Source organism: Fistularia commersonii, chromosome 34 (assembly GCF_037954325.1).
Source record: "Fistularia commersonii isolate RoL2024-O1a breed Wild chromosome 34, RoL_Fcom_v1.0, whole genome shotgun sequence".
In the NCBI taxonomy this organism is placed as follows: Eukaryota; Metazoa; Chordata; class Actinopteri; order Syngnathiformes; family Fistulariidae; genus Fistularia; species Fistularia commersonii.
In genome coordinates, this window is record NC_141317.1 from 6,480,251 (window position 1) to 6,505,126 (window position 24,876).

A 24,876-nucleotide genomic window follows, 5' to 3' on the forward strand; every position below is an offset into this window, starting at 1 on the left:
TCCAGCCTAATATCCAACCGAATTGCCAACTGTGATGGAGATGGAGCTGATGCTGGAGTTTGGACGTGAATGTTTGCATATGATGGTGTTTATTTTGTTTTAAATGGCAGGGAGACTTGACTCGAGATGTGACGCTTTTTGAGTGGCAGTAGCGTCATCTACGTGACGCACCCTGGGTCGTGTTGCAGCACTGGTTGCCATGGTAACATCAGACGCTTGGCTGAACTAACTTAAATTGCGATTAGATTATCGGAGAGGATCTTTTTTTGAATACTTTGCGGTTACCCGTGCCCTCTTTGTTTGTGTTATACGGCAGAAACATGGGTTGCGGGCGGTGGAGGAGTAGTTAGGCTAGTTGGTGAAGGAAATCTGGTCAGAAGTGTCAGACCGTTGAACTTTTTGGAGCACAAGCAATGGATGAAGACGTCCTATCGGATGTGGAGAGAGGAGAAGAAAATCAGCCTGTCGATAAAGAGGAACAGGTACGGAAACCTCCGAACAGTTCAAGCGTCCGCGAAAGTCAAGGAAGCCAGTTCGGTCCCCGGCCCCGAAGACGGTTGTGAAGTAAGAATGGATTTTAAACGCAGGGCATCTCAACGAGCGGGTTACCTGTGCGGTAGTTGGACCGCATTCCTATCCTGAACGACAGGTTGCAGCCCATTTCTGCGGCTTATGATTAAAACTATTGTGTTTTTGTGTTAAGAGTTTACGGCAGTTGACGTTGCCGCCGTCAGGTTCCATTCCAGCTGGAAGTCCTGTTTCCTTTTCCCGAAAGCGGAAACGCAAAAACTACTAACCACAGAATACTTTCATTGTACGCTGACGTGGAAACAGTGATGCAATCCTACTGTTAAAAGGCAGGGAATATTTAAGTGAAAGAGATGTCTGTGGAGGTTCTTTGTCATCCAGCTCAAGGTGAATTATTTTCATCACTTGTTCCTCTTCAGAAGTGATGAAGCCTCTCTGATGAGGGGTGAAGAAATTCAAGTCCGATTGCCACGACAAGAGGTAGAAAGAAAGCATTATGAAACACCTGGCCGGAAATGAATGAGTGCTACACTTCCGGGTTCAACCTACGATGTAGGAACCGGAAGTACAGTGAGTCAGGAGGACGGCGCTGACCGGATGGAATAAGTCTCTTAGCTTGGTGGTCATGCTGCTCCATGGAAGCCAAGATTTACGAACTTTAGTGAAATAAGAAGATTAAATAACTCCATGCCAATGCATTCACAATGTTCTGTATTCGTGAGGCAGAAACCCGGGTGCACTTAACAGCGGTTTTACATTTGGATGCTTTCATGCGTCTCTTTTCAGTGAATCTCCTTGCCTGTACATTTAAGCTAATACAAATATTTTATCTGTCTTCTGCATTTGCAGGTGTCCCACTTGAATCAAGAGATTGTTGTTCAAGGGCTATCACTCTTGTGCAAAATAGGAAATGGATTGAGACATGCGTTTGTCAAACTGGACATTAAAGAAAAGTATGAGAGCAACTTTCTATGCAAAGTGAAAAAAATAAAGCTTCGAAACCTCAAACACAGACATAGCAACATTTAACATGTGTTTAATACATTTCACATTTATCATTCCTCTATGAACCAGGCAGTTGAAAGACATAGCTTCAATCAGCAGTTATGTTCATCTACGTTTCCTGGATTTGTCCAACAACCTACTGACAGATCTTTCTCCTCTGGCATCTCTGACACAGCTACTTTGGCTGAAGGCAAGATGTTCTCTTGTTTCAGTACACTCATTAAAAGTGACTCCTAAAGTGTTGTCACTGCTCGTCATTCCAGTTTTTGGTAACTCGAATTGTTATCCTTTGTAGATTGACAATAATTCGGTGAAAAGCTTCAAAGGGCAACCTTTTGCCAAGCTGACCTACCTGCAGTGGTTGAGCATGGCAGGGAACCAGCTCTCTAACACTGATGACCTAGTTGGTACATCCCTTGAGACCCTGAATCTCACAGGTTTGTTTGTATAACAGTGTAAGTGGCATTCAGTGGTACCATGACAGCATTCTACAAGCAAAGAAGTTTAGTCACCAAAAGTGAATTTTGAATGTGTAAGGATATGACATTCAATTTGAAACTTTGATAACAGGTAACAGCATTCAGATCCTGAATGGTCTTCATGTTGGCTCTTTTGCCAACTTGCTAACTCTAGAGCTTAGAGGAAACCAGCTTGAAACCACCGATGGCATCAACCTTCCCAATCTTCAGAAATTATATTTGGTAATAACAATCTAGTTGATAATACCACTACCAGGCTAGTCTGATTCTTTTACCTTAGACTGTGTCGTGGCCAAACAATTGTCAATAATTTTTTTTTTCTTTCTGCACGCAGGCCCAAAACGTTATTAAACAACTTGAGGGACTTGATAAGTTAGAGCGTCTCACCACCCTTCACCTACGAGACAACCAGCTTGATAGTCTGGGGGGTCTCAGCCCCAACATGAAGTGTCTCCAGTACCTCAATGTCAGGTACAAAATTGAATCACAGATCAGGCTATAGTGGTAGTTGGGTGAGTCTTCACTTTGCATGACAGATTACATATCAAATATTCTTTTGTCCTTCTCTCAACATCAGAGGCAATTTAATTTTAGATGAGAATGGTCTACAAGCACTCGGCAATGTCTCCAAAACGCTGCAAGTTTTGATCATCTCTGAGAATCCACTGGCAGAGTCGATAGAGTATCGGGAGAGGATCCTGATTTTTATTCCTAAACTGGAGAGAATTGATAAGGATCTTGTCAGCTTTGAGGAAAGAGCTGAGGCGTGGGAGAAAATCAAAGTAAGTCATAGAAAGGATTTGTCTGTGGCATATAAAAACAGTTCATTTGTCTTATTGCTCTAACAGCTTACTTTTCATTTCAGGAAATGAAAGAGGAGGAAATGAAGAGGCTATAGGTTTAGCAGAAATGCTCAAAATCTCAAGTGAACTTCCTCTTGGGAGGAAAAAAGTGCAGTCTGGCTAAGTGGACAATTACTGACATTTAAACAAAATTAAGCATAAAATGTATATACATACATTTTCATTTATTTGCAAAAATGTGCCTTCAAAGTAACAAAGCAATGTTGCAAAAGACAGCACTTGATATGAGACTCCAGAAACAGACTGTCCCTTTGTTGCCCTGAGTAAGGATGAGAAGGCAAAATGTGTGACCACTTCCTTGTTGGCTGCGACCCAGCAGCTATTTTAAAGGAACAGTGACGGTTGACACATATTTTCTATCCACCTGAGTAAGCGGCCTATTGTAATACATGATAGCAGTCCAGTGCATTGTACTTCCGTTTCCACACCTTAGCATCAAGGAGGTTGGAAATTCTACAACAGAAACTGAAGAACCTGTCATATGACTAGTATCCTACCTTCTGTCCTACCATCTCAAGAGGTGCCTGAAAAGGACCCATTTGAAAACCTTTCTAAATAAAGATCTCCATAAGGCAAATATTTATTTTCAAGCCAGTCCTGTCCTTGTTGATGTCCATAGGCATTTGTAAACTTTAAACATCCAGATCCCTGCAGCTTATTATTATTATTGATTTATTATGACGCTGAATAGGAGGCACACATTATCCAGCAGGATCATTTTACAAACATAGTGGAGGGCGGCATGACCAGGAGAGGTTTGTGCTTCTTCCTTTTGGTTCATTAGAGGCCCTGACCTGTATCCCCGGTGGTCTAGGGGTTCGGATTCAGCGCCCTCACCGCTGTGGCCTGGATTCGATTCCTGATCAGGGAATTAACTTTAGGCAGTATGGCTTGAGAGGTAGAACCATCTAACATTCTTCGTTTCAATTCCCGCCTGCCAAAGTGTTGTTGAGCCCCTCCACTGCTCATGGTTCAGCTATGATAAGTTAAATGCAGAGAAGAGATTAAAAAATCATTATATTTGTAACCCTGCAATTGACTGGTTACCAGTCCAACATGAACCCTGCATCTTGCCCAGTGATGGATGGGATTGCTTCCAGCCCCCCTGTGACCCTGACTGTAGGATAAGTGGTATAGATATGGGTGAAAGAATGTCTTTTGCATAAACGGAGACAGTTAATGGATTTTAATTCTGCTTTTTATGAAAATACAAATTCATCTTGAATTTCCGCTTCACAATTTTTTTCTCTTGGAGGAGGAGGCAAGCTGGAGCAACTGGTTTGAGTGAATGAGGCGTTGTGAGACGTACTCTGTCATGTGACAGAACTTTCCGGAAACAATGAACGCAGCCTCGTTGATCGACGTGTCCCTCCGCCAATGAGTGGTTTAGGTGGGAGGGGCCGACAACGGATACTTAACTGCCCTCCACCTTCTTCTCCTCCTCGGTGGTACTCGCTCCGTGTGACTAACAAACCACGCAGGCCATTGTTTTTTTATAACTCACAACTGGAAGAAAGCCACCGTTATTCCAAATCACCATCCATACGTCGACTTGAGCAGGTCAGACATATCCACAAAAGCAATGGCTAACTACCACAAACCCGACGAGAAAACTCTTCAGGGGCTGAAAGACGTCGCCAACAAGTTGAGGATTCACTCCATCAATGCAACATGCGCATCCAACTCCGGGTGAGGTGTTTTTTTTAACGTTTTGACGTGACGACCGACGAAAAAGAAAGTCATATATACCTAAACGTCGGACGGGATAGCCAACGTTCCCGGCCGGTTCACCTGCGGGGCCTCCTTGGCACGTGTCACTAATTACCTCTCGGCAGAGGGGTCGATAACCAGGCAGCGGAACCGCCGTTACGCAATTCATAAATGCGCCTTATGTTACTGTGCGCGTTAAGCTAGCTTGGCTCTACGCTTATTTTTAAAGCTAGGTCAAGTTCGTTGCTTGTTTTAACATCACACGCTAAAGGGAATAAAGGGGGGGTGAACGTGGGCAGTCACCCGGCTGCACGTTTAAAAGTGTGAAATCCTTTGGGTTTAAAATCTTGTGTTTTTTTTTTTTGTTTGTTTTCGGTTGGGGGCCGTGAAATCACGTGGTTTTAACGAAAGTCGCGTGTTCGGCATGACACTGTTTTTTAAAGTTGCAGGCTCAAAACGATGCACAAGAGTTTTTCCTGCTATCCGGGCCATCTGCCCACCCGGCTTCCAGTAAAATCACGTTTTGTATGAATAAAGTGTTGTTTTTTTTATTGCTGGTTTAATATTACCTGTCATCACTCAAAGATGTGCACTTCCTCCTCCGCGCATGTCACCGTTGGGGTTCAACGGACGGTGAATTCTTGCACTGAAATACAGTGTCGCATATCTTAGGCCATAAATATTATTCTAACTGCTATATGTCAACTGTTTTATCAGGACCAGCCTTTGCTCAGCGGATATTGAACTTTTTTTTTTTTTTTTTTTTTTTTTTTACATGTACAGTTCCTAATGGTTCTCTTTTTTTTAATGGATCATGTGCACGAACTTAATACCATTAGTCGTAACATGAGCAGTCACCAGTAGACTGTTAAATTCTTAAAAAAAAAAAAGAGACTCTAAGCATCTTGCATGTAGCTGACTGCAAATGACACTTTATCTGGCAAAGTAGTTTTAATCTGCAGTCTGAGTCCCCTTCATGTTGAACTGAACACCAAGAAATCTTCATGTCAGGTATTTCAATACATTGTCACAAGCCATTATTTATGGTTAATGCATCAACAGACCCTCCGGCCAGTTTCCTATTGTAGATGATTCCTATCATGCCAGTGTGGGCAAAATGCTAATCACTGTGTATCTTTTAAAGATGAAAGTTATTTTAATTTTGGTAAATCATTTGTATTCCTTTTTTGTCCCTTGTCAAGGAAAAGAGGGGAGCTCTATCCTCTTAAAGTTTGGAGTGCAGTAAATGAATCATGTGACATTAATGTCTTTTTGATTAGATATTTCATGCCACAATATGAGAACATGCTTTTTCATTTCATGGTTTCTATCCATTTCATACACCTTTTTATCTCCAGCAGGTTATCTGTCAAGAAAAGGAAAATGGGTAAACTGTGCAATATTCATTAGGGGTACTGTGTGCAATAGAACTAAGGAGCCCCATGTTTTGCAAGCATGGTTAAAATGACTTGCAACTTGAAACTTAACCCTCTTAGGGAAGTGTTGACGCTGTTGAGCAAAGTATGATTTCTAAATTACAAATCTCTACAGCAACTAACAGTTTCACAAGTTTGTGTGTTTTTTAAAATGCTCTTGATTGCAAAATTTGGGAGTACGGTGTGTAATAACCTAAGTACATGACTGGTACTTGTAAATTTAAGATATGGGAGTCGCTTCAAAAGAAAATTCTTGCCAAATGTATTCTCTCACTAAAAAAACTTATTGAAATGTTTTACACTTAAACTGCTTTTTAATTTATTGTAACTACTCATAGAATTAAGGCACGATGAAACGCTCCATGAATGCCTCGTGCATGTTTGAGCATGGTGTGAAATATTTATTTTATGTAATATCTTTGTAAATGGCACTAATGATTTATTTTTTTTTCCCGCGCACAGCCACCCTACGTCATGCTGTAGTGCAGCTGAGGTCATGTCTGTGCTCTTCTTCCAAGCCATGCGCTATAAAGCAGACGATCCCCGCAACCAGTGTAATGATCGCTTCGTTCTGTCAAAGGTTTTTCACTTTTTTTCTCGCTCAATGTATTCTTGTTTTTAGGAAGGGCATCAGTGTAATCCTTTGTTCTGCTTTCACGCAAACTCTTTCAGGGCCATGCAGCGCCTATTCTGTATGCTGTTTGGGCAGAGGCTGACTTTTTGAAGGAGTCTGAGCTTCTGACTCTGCGTAAATTTGACAGTGATCTTGAGGGACATCCAACACCAGTAAGTCTGGGATCCATATTTTGGCTCCTATTCTACTCTTCCTTAGAGAGAAAAACAACTTACATGCTTGTTTAAATTTTCTCCTGTAATTTGCATCGAGCAGAAACTGGAATTTGTTGACGTAGCCACAGGATCTCTAGGGCAAGGCCTAGGGGCTGCTTGTGGAATGGCCTACACTGGCAAATACTTTGACAAATCTAGGTGAGTAATTTTACTAGAACTAAACTATATGGGATAAATGATAATATTTTGCAGGTCGCATTGAACAATATAACTGCCTTGTATCATCTGATTTTCAGCCTGTGGTAAAAGAACTCTAGCAATTCATCCCTCACTAAGCCCTACCTGCTTCCTTTTTGTTGCTAAGTCTGACAAAATGTCCTAACTGTTAGAGTTAGCATGGTGCTCTCACTCCTTAGTGGCAGTGATCCCCGCTCCTCAAACGTACACCAGTACCGGGCCGGGTTTCCAATCAGTAGATTTGCATTTGTCCTCACTAATAAATGGAAAGTAATGTTTGTGGTCTTATGTTCCACTGTTCTGTAGTTACCGTGTATACTGCATGCTTGGGGATGGAGAGTCTTCAGAGGGCTCTGTTTGGGAGGCCATGGCCTTTGCCTCCTACAACAAGCTGGACAACCTGGTGGCTATCTTTGATGTCAATCGGCTTGGTCAGAGTGAGCCTGCGCCCCTGCAGCATGACCTGGACACCTATTGTAAACGCTGCCAAGCCTTTGGGTCTGTGCTTAACTTTCAATTTGATACTTTTCCTGCTTTTTTTTTGTTTGTTTTTTGTTTTTACTTTAGCTCCAGAAAGTATTTGTATCTGCCAGTGAAGTGTCTACATCTCCTCTGTGCAGGACTTGTGCCTAAAAGGCAATTTAGACTGCAGAGTCTCAATGTATTAATTCAAAACTGAACCAGAAAAGCCCTGACACATTGTCACATCAATTTATCTTAATTTGTTTCACAAGTTGGGTGGCTATTTATTATTTCGAGGTTAAAAAGGCACGTGCACCTCGGTATGCATTTCCTAAAACACGAGTCAGAGTTTTGTCTCCTTTTCAACCTATTATGTTTAGAATCAAAAATGCTTTATTGATCCTGGAGGAAATTGAGTACTTTAACGAGTTTTATATCTTTCTCTTTTTGAAAGGCTAGTGTGTCAACATGGTTTCTTTGATTTGATGTGGTAAGGATGAACTTTCAATATATCAATATAGGTGGAATACATATGTTGTGGATGGACACGATGTGGAAGAGCTGTGCAAAGCTTTCTGGCAGGCTGAGCAAGTAAAGGACAAACCTACCTGTATTCTGGCAAAGACCTACAAAGGCAAAGGACTCAAAAGTACGTTCTCCTGCAGCAAATATTTAATCCATTTTTGGACTCTCTGAACAATATCCATGACACCTGTATTTCTGTTGCCTACAGATATTGAGGACATGGAAAATTGGCATGGAAAACCCATCCCAAAAAACCTGGTTGAAAGCATCTTGAACGACTTACAGGCACAGATCCAAGTCCCCAATAAGCCCATGTACCCTCAGGCGCCAACTAACAACACACCACCTGCTGATCTCAGCTACATTTCCATGCCTTCACTCCCAGGATACAAAATTGGTGAAAAGGTACATTTAAACAGACTTTGTTGCTTTCAAAGGAGGGAATGGTTGATGAAAATCACAATCATTGTTGTTAGCATTCATTTTTTTTTTTTTTTTTTTAAACAGATTTGTTTTTTTTTTCCAAGACTGATACAAATTTGACAGAACATTTTATATAGTGATAAAACTGACAATTTTATTTTCCTTTCCATTTAGGTGGCAACAAGGCGAGCATATGGTACTGCTTTGGCCAAGCTGGGCCAGGCAAGCCAGAGAATAGTGGCCCTCGATGGTGACACCAAAAACTCAACATTCTCTGAGACCTTCAAGAAAGCCTTCCCTGATCGCTTCATTGAATGCTTCATTGCTGAACAGAACATGGTATGCAATACTTCACTCCTGTGGTTAATTTGAAAAACAAACCAAAAAAAATTTTCGATTTTTTTTTTTTTTTTTTTTTTTTTTTTTTTTTTTTTTTTTTTTTTTCCAAAGGTACGCCGCAGTTTTGAGTTCAGGGTTTTTTTTTGTTTGTTTTTTTGATGCTGGAACAATGTAATTCGTTCATTAATCGTCCCACTGCCTATTTGGGGGCCCCGTCTGTAGTTGCAGAAAATTGAGTAGGTCAACACGGGCATTGATTTTTAACTGTTCCTCATGTAAACTGGGCAAATCAGTCAACAATCTTGGCCTGTAGGTGCTGATACTCATCCTGACTTTCAAATTTGGCTGCAAACCATACATGTAAACTGTTGTCAGATATCTGACCCTTATCATGTACTGACAAGGAGGTGACTCCTGTTCTGCATGAGAAAATTCTCAACACAGCGACACTCACCTGGGGACTTGTGATTAAACGCTCACCCTCTTGACCCTGAACATCCCTCTTCCTTAATCTGAGCAAATTGCCTTTCTGTGTCTTGGTATGATGAGGTTGCTTCACAAAAACTACATGCTTTAATAAGATACTGACCGTTCTTATAGAATACAGAATATCTACCTCAAAGGATACAAAAGCTTAAACCTTTTTACGTACCAACCTACCATAACCTGTTCCAAATGGTTTCAATGTTACCATTTGCTCTCTTGGCCAAGCGTCACATTTTCTTTTCAGCTTTGTAAATGTTGGCTCTACTTTGCTGTTTTTTTGAATCTATTTTCATTGAAATGAAGATTACTGATTTACTTTCTGCTGCAGGTGTCTGTGGCCATCGGATGTGCCACCCGTGACCGCACTGTGGCGTTTGCCAGCACGTTTGCTGCCTTCTTCTCCAGAGCCTATGACCAAATCCGTATGGGAGCCATATCTCAAACAAACGTGAACTTGGTAGGATCCCATTGTGGGGTCTCTATTGGTAAGGTTTCAATTGTCTCTGCTTTCTGTTGGACAAATGAAGGCGTATGCACTTTCCTTGACCATCCAGTCTTTTCAATCTTTAAAGGTGAGGATGGTCCTTCCCAGATGGCCCTTGAGGATCTGGCCATGTTCCGTGCTATCCCACAATGTACCGTGTTCTACCCCAGTGATGGAGTGTCCACTGAGAAAGCTGTTGAACTAGCAGCAAACACAAAGGTTTGTACATTTTTTTTTTTCCGATAAAGTTGTGCAGTGGAAATATATTGTTTTTGAGTAACTTTTTTTTCCCCCTTCAGGGTATCTGTTTCATCCGTACCAGCAGACCTGACACTCCAGTCATCTACTCTGCAGATGAGAAGTTTGCTTTGGGCACAGCAAAGGTACTGATCAGAACAAAGTTGCAGGTTGTGGATAAGTAGCAGGGAAGTTAGAATGGCCACCAAAAAATATAAGGCATAAAGTCAGTTGTCTTAATTTTTAAAACCAGGTTGTGCGACAGTCCCAGACTGATCAGGTGACTGTGATTGGAGCTGGCGTAACATTGCATGAAGCACTTACTGCTGCTGATATGTTGGAAAAAGAAGGTAAACCAATATTGCCATCTAGTGGATACATAAGTTACCATAAATTCCGGACTTGAGTGCACCTATATAGGCTGCATCTACTAATTTTTAAAAGAAAGAAATTGCACATAAATAAGCTGCAATTGTCTATAAGCCGCATGTGTCCCCATTGAAACACTATCGTATGCTATTAGGTTTGCTGAAACCGTTTCATTTGTCCACTGTGACGGTGTTGCCGGAAGGAAGCTACCGTTATTACCCTATAAAAATCCATAAATTAGCCACATCGTTGTAAAAGCTGCAGTTCTTAAAGCGTGTGGGGGGGGGAGAGTAGCTGCTTATATGCCGGAATTTATGGTAGCTCATATTAAACACTCATTCAGGCGCTGATGTCTTCAGTTCCCTTGTTACAGAGTTACCTATCGAACAATGTCCTTTTTATAGGGATAAAGATTCGTGTAATTGACCCATTCACCATCAAACCCCTTGATGCCTCAGCAATTTTGGAAAGTGCCAGGGCTACAGGCGGAAGGATCATCACTGTGGAGGATCACTACAAAGAAGGTGAATTAGTGTCTTAATTTTTCTGAGCATAAGGATGTGGTGTTGAGAGTCAAGTTTTTCATGTTTTCCCTCATGTCCAGGTGGCCTTGGTGAGGCAGTCTTGTCCGCGGTGGAAGACATGCCATTTGTTGTGACCCGACTGGCCGTTTCCGGTGTTCCTCGCAGTGGAAAGCCACAAGAACTGCTGGACCATTTTGGCATTAGTGCCCAACACATTGCCAATGCTGTGCGCCAGACACTTGCTAACTAAGGACTGTGTTCTCTTTCCACCCATAGTTCACCACTATGTCTACTCAGCTAACAGTCTCATACAAGACGTGTTCTTTTTGTCTGACTCAAGTTCGATGGCTAATCCTTCATTGGTAATTAGAGGGTGCTGTTAAGTCAAGTCCTTCCACACCATAGTACTCCTACACAGTCTGTGTTAAGTATTGTCTCCTCCATATTAACTGAAGCAACATTCCTTGTCTGAAATTTTACACGACAGTTGCACAGACAAGTATTACTGAATGAATTTCTGATAACCATTTGACATTCCAGGTTGTCAGGTTTTCAGTTCTGGTCTTGACCCTTCACTCTCCTTATACCTCATGTATTAATTGTTTGGTATTCACACCACATGGTAGCACTGTTTTTCAACCAATGTACTACATTGTTCTAGCAGTTGTTTTAAGTGTTCACAGACTCAGTCTTAAGCTCAGTGTGGCTCCTATTACCAAGGATACACATTACTGGTGATCCTGCTGAATGATGATAATGTCATTGCTTTGCTGTGCTTCATTAAAATGATGTGCTACAGAATCTTGTTTGCTTCCATTTATTTTAATTTTAACAGTTGCAATAGTGAGATTCACCCAGGACATGATAGAATATCTTCAGTGGGCTTTGACTAAAAACTGAATCCTGGTCACTATTCACAAGCCCCCCCTTCCCCCCCCCCCCCACACACACGCCTGCTTCAATATTCCCTAAATTGAAATGTATATTTGCAAAAGCTAAGTATACTGCACAAAGTTGACAAAGAACCAAAAAAGGAGTGCTAATGTCTTGTGGGTATTCAACAAACATCCTCTGTAGTAATTTTGTTTTGAATTGCAGAATTGCTGCAGTTTGTTTTATTGGATTTTCTCATCAACAATGAAATGCCCTAACTGGATAAACTATATTTACATTAGAAGAGCATGTTGGAAACTCAGTACTGAGTGACAGACTGTTGTGTACCTCTGTCACCTCGATCTCAAAAGTTGTGCCGGGAAAACGTCTTCGTTTGACCAGGAAAAAATGTAGTAACTGTCAATCACACAGCTGTGACAAACCGATTTCTGTGAATTGTCAATATGCACATGTCTTTTGGCCAGTATTGTTAACCACTGTGGTTACTAGGCAAATATGAAAGTCTGTCTGCAGATTTTAAGTTTGTGTCCAGTATGAGGAACTGATCAAGCATCTGTACATGTCAGCATCCCAGTGAAAGCACGCTTCCATTGTATGTTTAACAGAATGTCACGGCAGACCTATATTTCCAAGGTCATATTTGGGTTTCATATGTAGATGCCACTTCAGCTTGTCTAGACAAGGCTGACGCGGACTTGAACTATCAATCCTCGTTAAAAATGAGTGCGATCTGCAAATTACATATAACTTCAATTCTGATTACAAAAGGTCTATGAGCTGCTGCAGTTTCCATTTTTTCTCACTTTCTCTTTTCTATCCAGTATTAACAGACGGCTTCGAAGGCAAGAGGAGACCAGGAAGATTTGGGTGGATCTGTGTATTTCATGCTATGATGGACAAGGCCTTTATTAACAATGTGAGGGTTTTTTTTTCCTTTTTTTTTTTTTCTAACATCCCCGCCTTCTGCACACTCCATTACACACATTTCCTCTGTCAACTTCACAGCACAAACCCAGGTTGGGACATGTGTAATTCATGGTGCAGGGAAACTCAGCTTAAAAAAAACTTCTTTTTTTTTCAACTCTGAGGGCTTATAATCTCCACTGCAAAGGATTTATGGAAAAATATCTTTTTATGTGAGCTGACTCATCTTGACTCCTGGGTTGGCAGGAATTGATCTATTCAGACAGCTCTTTTTTATTCATTTTTCGTTGTCCTTGTACAAGTCTTAGACAACATCAACTTGGACTTTACACCTGAACTGAGAAAACCTTGAATGATGCCACAGCCATGGATGATGCTAATTCTTTTGGGTTGTACAATTTCATCTGGACAAACCCGTAGCTCCTGGAGTAACACAGATGCACAAATGGAAACATTATCTCCGTCCGATGAGCTGGAATCATTTGCTCATCAACCAGATACTGATGGGCCAGAGGTATCGTTGAATAAAAACTCTTCAGTTCTCACCCTTGCTTCAGGTAAGCTGCAAGTTTTCTCTTTTAGAATTTTAGCAGAATTAGTTCAAAAAATGCTTTTAAATGGTGACAATACATACGGGTTTAAATGTTTTTGCATACTGGGAGGAAGAAAGGGGGGATGAACAACTTCAGCTGGAGCAGAGAGAGCAGCAAGAAGATTTGAAAATGCTGGAGGCTGGAAGACAAAAGAGAAGTTCCGGGTGGAATAAGAAACATACTGCAACGCTGGAGAGCTTTGCCTATAGAATGGTATCAGAATCCTGATTCTTTTGTGTTCATACAGGAATAAATATCAAGAGACATTTAAAGACGGCGCATGTGAACATCACACAAGCCATGTTTCATACATTGGATTTTCATGTGATTTACTCCTGTGGTTAGTAATATCGGTGGTTTTCCCGCTGTTTGCGGCAGCCAGGTTTGGGGCGACCACTGATGGGCTGGAGGAGAAGAAATGGAGAGGACGTTGTCAGCGCTTTGATGGCTGTACTCAAAGAACTTCATGCTGAGAAGAGGAGGCTAATGAAACAAAGGGAAGAACATGATGATGATGACGACGATGACGATGATGATGACAATGACGATGACGACAAGGATGATGATGATGACGATAGTGATGACGATGATGATGATGATGATGATGATGCAGAAGAAGAAGAAGAGGAAGAGGAGGAGGAGGTGCCAGTCTCATCTTCTTCAAAGCGTTTAATGTCAAATTATGTAGTTTCCGTCATGTTTTGTTTCATCTAATTTGGATCAGGAGGAAGAAGAAGAAGAAGAGGAAGAAGGAGGAGAAGAAGAAGAAGAAGAAGAAGAAGAAGCAACTGAGGCTCCTAGCAATCAGAAAGAACCTCACGACCACTTTACAGGGTTCCCTCTTGACCAGTGCCAGATTGGTGGCAGTGAAATCATTTGCAGAAACATGAGCATGACTGACCTTCCAGTCATCCACAACTTGGAAGCCTCAAAGCTGGACTTAGCAGGTGTGTGTCGGATGCTTGTGCTTAGTGATCAAAATAAGTAATTTGCAGCTTTGTGTAAAACATATCTGGATTATTGATTATATTAATTAATTCAAAGCGAGAAAAGTCTAATCAATGTCACTTACACTCTACCTGTCAGAATGTAGATGCAAACAGATGCAGATATTGAACATTTTACATGAAAATCAATGCCTTGTTCCGTGTGTAAAGTTCACCGAGGGATCATGTTATATATCTTGGTTGCCATCGTAGCCAAGATGCATGAAAGTGTGTGTCCTGTATCACTGACTACATCAGCAATTTTTACTTCTTCTTTTAAGAGAACAACATCACACTACTTTCCCCTGGTGTTTTCTCTGGGCTCCTGAATCTGGACACGCTGGACCTCAGTAAAAACAACCTGCGTGACGAGTCATTCAGCCAAAACCCTCTGCTTGTGAGTTAAACTGTTCAAGCTCTGTTTCTAACACTTCCACTTCTGCCTTCGGTCATTTTCTTATGCATCAAAATTCCAATCCTCAGGTGTGACTCTGTAGAGTTGAATAGGTTTCAAAAGTCTATAAATTCCATTTGTACCAGCTCCACCTGCAGGCAAAGAATTTCACAACATCTGCTTGGTTCACTGCAGGTCTCCGAATATTCAAGGCCGAGGCATTTTTATCATGGTCATTGTTTTTCTTGTCTCCATCTGAATTGTGATGTATTAACTTTTTCTTCTCAAAACCAGGAAAACAAAGCAACATTAACCACAGCAAAAGGATTAATAGAAAGGGATAAAAAGCCTCCAAATACTAATATACCCAAACTCTATAACTGAGATATGAGTGACTTTTCATCACACAATTGACATTTTTCTCATCTGATAGTGAAGCATTTAAAGGTAAAACTCATTGGTTGATTTGAATGTCCCTCACAACTAAAACACAACTATTGAGTTCCACATAAATGCACAGAGTGCACTTTGGTTGTTTTGTTTTCTTTGCTTTATTTTCAAATCATTATTTATTCTTTGAGAGTATGTGAGACACTGCAGTCTTTCTCCACTGGAGTGACCACTCAGACTGACACTCGTCTCCTGAAGGGGTGGGACACTGGTGAACCCAAAATGACACAGATATAGGAAATGACTTCAGTAAACCATTTTAGCAGGTCCCCCTGGACCTGCTAAAATAAGCACAGAGGCTAATACATGCTAAAGAGAATTTTAGTAGATGCATTGTTCACACATTGTTAAATGGTAGGAGTTGTTCTCATATTACATTCATGACTTCAACCTATGAGCCACAGAATGGAAAAATATAAAATAAGTTAGATCGTCGCCGCATCAAAAGCGAGATGGTGTAGGAAAAATCAACATTCGGGTTTTTTTTTAAATCCTAAATATGGGTAAGGAAAAATCACAAAATAGCTGCCAGCTTGTACCTGAAATATATGCAGTAAACCCGGCAATGTCCTTGTGTTGCGTCTCCGCTCGGGCAAAACAAGACAAGAAAAAGTAGAGCTTCTGATTTGGTTTGAAAGGTGCACATTTTCAAAGTTAGGTTAGAATATAAATTCCTGTTTCCATGTCATTTTGATCATTGTCACAGGATTATAGTTTTTTAACATGCATTTTTGATGGCACACACACGTTAATCGGTTTATTTCAACCGCCATAGAGGTCTGTGAAGGCAGCAATTTCCCAATAGGATTGTTCTGATAGATGTTATTAGATTTTATAAATCTGTTTTATATGTTATTTACATCTAATTAAAATTTAAAAAGAGACCCGTACCCTGTATCATTACAGTAATTTAAGAGTACCGAGAACATTAACTCATCCTTTCTAAGAATAACCTTTGGTCTAACCTCAGAATGACCGCAGGACAAACATAGATCGTGACCACACTGGAGCAGCCTACCACACTCTGACCAATCGTTCTTCACCACCGGCGGCACATTCGCTTCGTATTGGCTGGATATATTTTTTGGAAAACTGCTATAGCCAATGATGAAGAAAATAAAGGGAAATTATTTTGGGATTTTTTTTGTCAAAGTTCCTGCTCAGATCTCGATAATAACAGAGGAGCAATTGGACCGGCCATCGGGACACTGCAGAGGCTTTAGTCCACTAGCTTTTATTTGAGGCACATCAACCGCAGCAGCTCTCATTGAGAACCCACATTGATTGCCTGTCCTAAAAATACAACATGATAACTGAGATGGAGGAGATGCATAGATTTCACATACTGTCATTTCATGCATTTCTTTGAAGTCATTCCTGCACGGCAGTTCAAGATGGAAAGCTGTGGATTTTAAGTATCCATTTTTGTATGTTTAAGCTTTCTGGCCTGCTTAACGACTATTTTTGATATGCGTTTCTAGAACCTGACCTCTCTGAAGAGGTTGACCCTAGATGACAACCAGCTCACCATGATCCCAACATTTACATCACCTCTTGAGGAACTCAAGATGAACAACAACAAGCTTAAATCTCTCACCCCTAAATGTTTCAAAGGTAAAAATGGTGTTATCGCTCATTGAAAAACGATACAGTCCGTAACGAAATGATGGTGATGTTTTTTGTTTCCCTCTTCAGGCTTGATGAACCTCCAGAAACTGGAGCTGAAGGATAATTCTGTACACGAAGGCTTGGTGTCACCTCTTGCGTTCAAACCGTTAAAAAGACTTCTGCACCTCCAGTTAGGCAAAAACCGTTTTCGTTTGCTCCCCCAAGGGCTCCCCCCCTCGCTGCAGGTGTGCTAAAATCACAATACTTAATCCTGCAGAATAATCCATCCACTTTAAGATTTAACAAATCAATCAGAGCATCTCTGATTTAGATCGTCTTTCAGAAATCCAATTTATGGCGACGTCGTCATCCCAAATCAACATACCTGAGTTTGCATCTCTTTCGTTTTTATTCCATAGAAACTAGAAATCAGCGAAAATCTGATTGAGGGAGTGACAGAGGATTCACTGAAGGGCTGCAGGTATTTGACAGAGCTGGACCTGAGTCACAACCTGCTGCATGAGCAACACATCGCCCACCAGGCCTGGACCCCTCTCAAGTACGTCAAACCGTCCATCCAAGAATAAAACCATATTCTTCAGTTCCTTCATCAGCCACAAGGAGGGTGCTACGCTCTTCTGCTACCAAACTGGCATTTCTGTAACGGTTTATCGCATGAGCTCGTTGCCTCTAGATTTTGTGCACGATTCTCATTTATTTCAGTAAAGTCTTAATTAACTGTTGAAAAATGTCGTCGGCTCAAGATATATAAAGTCTTATCTTGAACACCCGTCTTCCAGGAAGGGCGATCTGGACGCATTTTGATTTTTGTAAACTCTTTAATTGGAGTCTGTGCATTTGTTTGCTGTTTTACACGGTTTGGCAAATGACTTTGTCGTCATTCCATGCGGGCTTCGTGCTCTGTGAAGATTAGGCAGGATTTCTTATTTTAAATCATTTGGCAAGTCACCAAATAAACCGAGCCCGACCGTGACACTGAATGTTATTTAATTTTCGATGTCTACTCTTGATCACTGGATGTCTACAGACTCATTGATGTTAATTACAGTTTTGGTATTTATTTATTTCAGCGGGACCTATTCGGTTTTGGGGAAACAGGTTAGATTTGCTCAGATTTTCTTTTTCCGCTATTTCCAGCTTTGGTGTGCACACTCCGTGTCCATAATCATTCTGAAATTGTGACTTTGTCAGTCCCATAATGTGATCTCCGTGCTCTTGTGTCAGGTATTCTGCCCCCCCCCTGCTGCGTGGGAGACAGGAAGGGCTCAGAGACACTCAAGAGTTGTTTTTTATAATTATTATTTATTTTTGCAAATAATTTTAAGGCTCCTGGAGAAACCGTGTTGTTAGCGGGTTGGGTGGGATAGGAAATACGGGTGTAGCATGAGCTGTTTGATTGTAGAAACTGGATTGTGAGATTTAATGAAAGGAAAGACTGTCAGGGGTTGAATGCAGTCGTCCTGCTGGAGCTCACAATGATCAGATCAGCGGGACAGATGGTGATTTAGTACAAAGCATGTTAACCTTTATGTGACATCCTGCAAGACAGGTCTGAACAGAGGCAGACCGTGAACTGGGTGATCTAGATAAGCTGTCATTTATTGATAAACTCTTATTTTGACAGAAATACCTGGTCTGTTGGGCAGCTCCGTGTGACTTCCGTGATCACACAAATCTCCCGATAGGTGTGATTCCGCCTCGACAAACTGAGCCACAGCTGCCTCAGAACTATTTCTCACTGTTGCACTTCTCCTTCATGTCTTTAGTTTTGTCAAGTGTCATCCAAATATCAACAGTGGCTACAAAACGGTGAAAAGAGAACAGCCCAAATGTAAATTGTGAAGACTTGAAAGTTGGATCACGAAAAAAAAAAATGTCACAAGTCTTGTCTCTGTTGAGTCTTGCTTTCATATTTCCGTCAAAAGATGAGCACATAAGTCTTTTATTGTTTGTCCTTGTCAGTAACTCAGGCGATGATTTAAACACAAAATAAGTCAGTGAATCGTGTGAGTGGTGTTGTGATGACACATGCAAACAAACAAACAAAAAAATTCTCCTCCCGCTTCTCGCTCTCATACACATATTACTATAGTTTTGACAGCTGACCTTGTGTACTTAGATAAGCGGGCGTGTGAGTGAGAGCTTCAGGCCACTTGTGTTCCTGAGTGTGTGTTTATGTATCTTGATGTGTCTGAGTGTGTGTTTGTTTAAATATAGTGAATTCCAGAGGGTTTTTTTTTTTGTTGCTCCCTGGGACCTCTGCGAACCGCAGTGGTAGCTTCAGGGGAAGAAAAGGAGGAAAAGAACTCCCATAAGAGAAAAATGAAAGACAATAGCGCCATAAAAACGGCTCACCGAAGGTGGAAGAAATATAGCGTTGTGAGATTATTCTATTTGCAGGATAAAGACTCTTAATTGCATAAAGAGAAATCTCAAACATATCAGCCCTGAACAGAAGGGGACTGGCACATATGTGAGGAGGGAAGGTGAAATGGAGACCGCTGACCCTTGACCTGTTTAGCAACCTTAGTGTTGGCCCCGGACCCCAATTAGCAGCTTTCCTATTTTGAAAGCTTCCTTCACTGCACAGACAAGACAGTGTGAACAGATTCAACTTGACCTGAACTCTACAAACACAACAGGCTGCTTTTTAAAGGGGAAACGACATCCCCTCCTCATACCTTAGCTTGATTTTTCTCAGGCTTGTTTATCACTAGACATGGATCTGATGGAACAAGACTGAACCATTAGCGGATATCCAAGCCATTTTGTATATATATATATATTTATATACATAAAAAAAGAAAAAAAAAAGAAAAAAAAAGTTATTATTTATATATGTATATTAAAAAAAAATTATATATATATGTAAAATACAAGATATATAATGCATATTATATATATAATATAATATATTTATATATTTCATTTTTTATATTTTCTATATAACATATATATATATATTTTTTGACTGAATGAGAATAATAGTAATAATAACATAATTCGTATAGTGATACCATTCTGTTTCTTTAAGGTTATGCTGTTTCTGCCCTTATAATGTGTGAATGTACGTGGTTTCTGTGAAAATTAATTTCCCTTTGGAATTAATAAAGTTTCTCTCTCTCTCTCTCTCTCTCTCTTTCTTTCTCTCTATCCATCTATCTGTCTAGCTTAAAATGTGAGCATTATATTCCACTCCAGATAGATATGTAGATGAAAACGTGATTTTCATTAGCATGGTGGTATGCTGGTTCTGGTTAATGAAGTGCTCCTGTTCGGTGTCGTTTCCTCCTCCGGGGATTTGAAAGACGTGAGCTATGAGTGAAGGAGCAGAGAGATGGAGGCAGCTGGGATTTATCAGGCTCACTGTCAGCAGTTCCCCACATTATCTACCTTGTCAATGCATTTCTGTTTCTGATCACGTCGAGTTTGTGTCTCTTTACTCAGATACATGCATTGTTTATATTATATATAACTTCCTTTTCCTTGATCATGTCATTTGTATCCAGCTCACTTTCCCAGGTCTGTCTTCAATTTGTTTTCTGGGCCAGTAAATGATTGCTGCCAGTTTGTCATTCTTATGCTAAATACTTAAACATGTTCAGCATCTGTAATGTTTGCAATTATCCATCCACACATGGGTGCTGTCAGAATGTGCAATAGCGTGCAATTGATGCAAATATCATGAATTGCATTACGAAGCATTTGTCTCTCCTGAGACGCGCCTTTAGACCCCCCCCCCCCAAATTACAATAAGAAGAAGAATAAGAATAAGAACAACTTTATTTATCTCGAAGGAAATTGTTGTGCCAGAGTTTCAAGTGAAACATAACAATAATAAATAATAGTAGGAAATTGTATAAACAGTATAAAAAAAGGGGGGAGAATAAGAATACAAATAAAACTATAAAGTGTCTAAGTAACAAGTCAAGGCTATAAAGTGTCTTAAGGTCTTAAGTACAAAGACAGAATACAATACAGAATTCATTAAAATTACAATATCAGACATATCTCAGAATTTTAAGTTTTTTATCAAAGAAGAATGTAATGCGATACATCTGCTGGTTGAAGTCACATTATCCTCATTATCGTCTTTCAAATCGTCCAAAATGATCATATGCAACAGCTAAAATATCTTTCATTTAAAATGTTACTGTAATTTAATTAGAAGTATACGATGTAAAGGCCCTTTAAATGTCATTTAAATCATCACTTTCACTGTTTACAGAAAAACAATACAGGAATATTGTGTCATTTAGACAGATTTCTTACTTCTGCGGAGCTCGCCAGGTTGAACAGAAGCAGAGATTTGGTGATGATCTTCACTACCAAGATTTGAGTGACATGTTAAACGTGTGAGCTTTATAGAATTTGTAACAAAAGCTTTGTACTTGGCCAGAAAAAACAGTGGTTGCAAAACACTGCGTAAACACATGCGCATGGACCCACTCAAAATCGCTTATGATGCCAAATCATCAAACAATAGCAACTGAAATTGGGTTTGGTTTGGTTTGCGCTCAAGATTCCCCTTTTGATACAAATGTGTTTCAGTTGGATTGTCTGCTTGGCGACGGACACAATGCTCCTGTGGAGGAACAGCATAGGCATGTTTTTCTGTCTGCAGTTATCGATAAATCATAACAAAATATGGATGTCATTATGATGAGGTCTGCGCAGATGAATGAGTGTGTGTGTGTGTGTGCATTTGTAGTTATGGTTCCATACTTACCCCTGTGTTGTATCTCAGTGAAATCCACAAAGATGAGCTTGATAACTGCCAGACCTGTTTTGCATTTAACACAGGGATCAATTTTGCTTAAATGCTTTGTTCCCCAAAGTAGCTCTTATTTTGACCGAGAAAAGCATCAGAAGTGTCACATGGGGTTCCAGAATCTTTTCTTTGCCAAACCAGCAAAGAAGTTAAGACCAGCACGATTGTAAAGAGCGGTCTTAACTATGAGGCGCCTGCCTCGGCATACACACTCCGAGATGCGAACAAAGAGCTCATACACAGAGCTTCTGAAAATTCTAGGGTGAAATTGTTGACACCTCTAACTTGAAACTTGGAATACTACTTTTCAGACATTAAGGTCGAAAGAACTTGGGATTTACAGTATTTACACGCACATACACTATATGTATGCAAGATTACGCAACGTGTTGTATGCGCCCATTGCTGTTTCTATATTGATGTGATGCCAGTGGGTGGCAGTGTGAAGGGTGGCAGACGGTCAGAAAGGAGCACACTGCACGTCCCTCCGTCCATTATTACCATGTGGAACTCGGCAGCGGCGCTGGACGACTGCTGAGCCTCCTGGCAGGGACAGAGAATACAAATCAGAAGCAACTGGTCTGAGCTGGTCCTGAGAAACGGACAGTGCAATGTATTCTAAGAGTTTAAAATCGAGCAGTAAACACATTTTTATTTCAGCTTTTATTGGGACCGAGCAGCAAGCAGCGTGCGGTGACTCGAGTTAAATATGTCATTGTGTTCACTCTCCCGTCTTTCCCGTAAAACATTTATGAAGGTGAAGTGTTTTTCGGCAAGTTTACCGAAGGCTATAGTGAACTCTCTTCAACCACTTAAACAAACCTTGGCAGGAAGCACCAGGGACGACGCGATTGGATATGGCCCAATGAGAAGCCCATAACACACCCCGCGCGCACACACACACACACACACACACACACACACACACTCTTGATGCCAATCAGAAATGCCAAGGTCAAGGGCGGCAGGTTTTACTGAAACTCATATTTACGAGCTCGCAGACATCTTAAAGGCACTACACGTTGGTCCGACAGATGCCAGCTTAAGCATCAACCCCATTCAAAGCCGTCCGCTCTCTCTCATTGGTCCCAATCTCACCTCGCTATAGTCATTGGTTAGTTTCCCAAGGGTGTTCTCGGCCCATTGGCTGTTTAGTGTGGTCTATGAATGGCGGAAAACAGGAAATTAGCTTTCTCTCCTGCGGTGCTGTAAACTCACAACAGCTGTACGGGATCTTCTTACAACAACACAGGACCCCTTTACTTTGCTGTTGCCTTTCTAATGCCCTTAAAATTTGGTCCTCCTCTCTGCCGTAGTCATTGTTTCTTTTACCCCTTATCAACCCCAAATTCCAACTCAGACACACACTGTGTCACCCCAGGCTCTGCAGATTTCTCCCCTGCTGTTTCCTCCGTCTCTGGACTCCCCAACACCCCCCATATGATACAGCGTTGCCCAATGATTACCCAATATTTCAGTTTAAAAAGCCTAGAATTAAGTGGTAGTCAATTATTACTGCACAATAAATTTGAAGCGTTTTTTGCAAGCTCCTTTCTCACTCTTTCATCCAAAAACATCTGAATTAAAAATCTGTCCTAGATATTTCTTCTAAAATATGTTTCCTTTTTTGCCCCAGATCCCTTGAAATCTTGGACCTGTCATACAACAAATTGACATCAATACCCGAGAATCTGCCTCGCCCTCTGCGTCATTTGAATCTCCAGCACAACTCCATCAGCCACATACCTGCCTTCCTATTCCGCCACCTGCGGCCTGGGCTGCAGTCCCTACAAGTATCTCACAATCCCTTGAGCGCCGATGGAATCGACCGGCATGCTTTTGTCGGAACGTATCGCTCCCTTGTTGAGCTCCTTCTAGACAACAACCGTCTGGAGGAGGTCCCTGCCTGCGTTCGAAAGTTCAAGAAACTGCAGGTGCTGAGACTGGACAACAATCAGATCAGGTACATTTTGCACACTCAGAGAGTTTTTTATTTTCACAATAACAGAGTAGTTCTGGTGCATCCCGGCTTACTGGATCAGACAGATACAAAGACAGTTGTGTGTCGTCTCATTCAAACTAACATTTTAATTAACAATCTCATCAACATTTTTACTAAGATCTGCAGTGAAGAAAGCATATTGCTCGATGTTTTCCATGAATGTTCATGTATTATTTAATGATAAATCAATGAGGATACAATTTTTTTCAACCCGCCACAAAAACTGCCATAATCAATTCAAATGCACAATTCAAATGCAAATTAATATAAAATATATACATTTGAATTTTTAGCAAAAAAAGAACGTACCGGGTGGCTTAGTGGTTAATTCTATGGTTGGATTCCGTCAGGAGGGCCTTTCCGTGTGGAGTCTCCATGTTCTATCCATGTCTGCAGGAGTTCCTCCCACAGTGCGAAAACATGCAGGAGGTTCATTTTAGAGCCTAAGTTCTCCAGACGTGTGGATGGGAGAGTAAATGTTGCATGTCTCTATATGACATGTAGATGAGAGTGAATGGTTTTTATATATGGCCCTGTGATCGATTAGCGACCGGTCCAGGGGGAACCCAACCCCTCCCCCCAATGACTGCTGGGGGCATAAGGACTCAAGATAATGAATGAATGAGTTAAAAAATGTTGATACGCCCAGTCTAAATATCCTTTTATTTCATGTTTGTTATTTCAGGCAGGTCAGTCAGTGGGGGATATGTCATCCTCACAATTCTGACTCTGCCTTGGCTTCGGTCCACATGGAACACAATCTGCTGGCGGTGGAGAAGATCCCCCCAAATACCTTCTCTTGTGTCAGTGATGCAAAAGGACTGGTCCTCCATCCACAACAGGAAGACTCACCTGACAACAAGGCTACATAGTGAGACAGAAACCCACACCCACACTTATATCTGCTTTATCGTCTTTATCTTTCAACTAAAAAAAATAGAGATTTATCTCGATATTTGTATAATCGTTCAATGACATTCAAATCATTCAACTTCCTTAACATATATTTAATAGTGAGTAAGTATTTACACATGTATTTTGTAATAGTCTGCACAATTATTAAAGAGTTTGGTAACAACGGTTCCTGCATTTTGAAATAGATTGCAGCCTACATATTGCGATGTGATTAAAATGCGGCAGTTTTTTACGATGAAAACGGGATAAATAACCACAGGTTAATCCATGCACAAAACATAGCTTATTTATTCTTTGACTAGAATCAATATCTGAGTGGTGACCCAAGTCTAGTTCAATATTTAGGATTCCAGATTGAATTCATCATATCTAATTTATTTGGGAGTAATATCCTCTCACCTTATCTTTACTTGGTCTTCTTT

At 40.8% G+C, this 24,876-nt stretch overlaps 3 protein-coding genes across 4 annotated transcripts; all 3 read left to right on the forward strand.

Annotated features, from left to right (window-relative positions):
• Window positions 1-20: 20 nt before the first annotated feature.
• Window positions 21-3,442, forward strand: lrrc23 (leucine rich repeat containing 23). The gene is made up of 8 exons (XM_086141536.1): window positions 21-482; window positions 1,378-1,481; window positions 1,603-1,723; window positions 1,829-1,970; window positions 2,104-2,234; window positions 2,347-2,483; window positions 2,590-2,794; window positions 2,878-3,442. Exons 1-8 carry the CDS (start codon window positions 414-416, stop codon window positions 2,908-2,910), a joined length of 942 nt encoding a protein of 313 aa, XP_085997662.1. The 5' UTR covers window positions 21-413; the 3' UTR covers window positions 2,911-3,442.
• An 816-nt stretch (window positions 3,443-4,258) lies between these two features.
• Window positions 4,259-11,697, forward strand: tktb (transketolase b). Of its 2 annotated transcripts, none has more exons than XM_086141972.1 (14): window positions 4,259-4,564; window positions 6,484-6,601; window positions 6,694-6,807; window positions 6,911-7,008; window positions 7,354-7,545; window positions 8,031-8,158; window positions 8,243-8,439; window positions 8,632-8,796; window positions 9,611-9,767; window positions 9,855-9,985; window positions 10,066-10,149; window positions 10,257-10,353; window positions 10,777-10,896; window positions 10,977-11,697. In XM_086141972.1, exons 1-14 carry the CDS (start codon window positions 4,458-4,460, stop codon window positions 11,144-11,146), a joined length of 1,878 nt encoding a protein of 625 aa, XP_085998098.1. In that variant the 5' UTR covers window positions 4,259-4,457; the 3' UTR covers window positions 11,147-11,697. The 2 variants fall into 2 exon arrangements, with proteins under 2 accessions (XP_085998098.1, XP_085998099.1); XM_086141973.1 differs by lacking the exon at window positions 4,259-4,564 and adding an exon at window positions 5,330-5,972.
• Window positions 11,698-12,912: 1,215 nt separating this feature from the next.
• On the forward strand, window positions 12,913-24,439 carry LOC147214418 (extracellular matrix protein 2). Its single transcript, XM_086141974.1, has 10 exons — window positions 12,913-13,271; window positions 13,381-13,520; window positions 13,686-13,949; window positions 14,032-14,254; window positions 14,575-14,690; window positions 16,619-16,751; window positions 16,833-16,990; window positions 17,165-17,304; window positions 23,174-23,500; window positions 24,225-24,439. The coding sequence occupies exons 1-10, from the start codon at window positions 13,067-13,069 to the stop codon at window positions 24,409-24,411; spliced, it is 1,893 nt and encodes a 630-aa protein (XP_085998100.1). The 5' UTR covers window positions 12,913-13,066; the 3' UTR covers window positions 24,412-24,439.
• The last annotated feature ends 437 nt before the right edge of the window (window positions 24,440-24,876 follow it).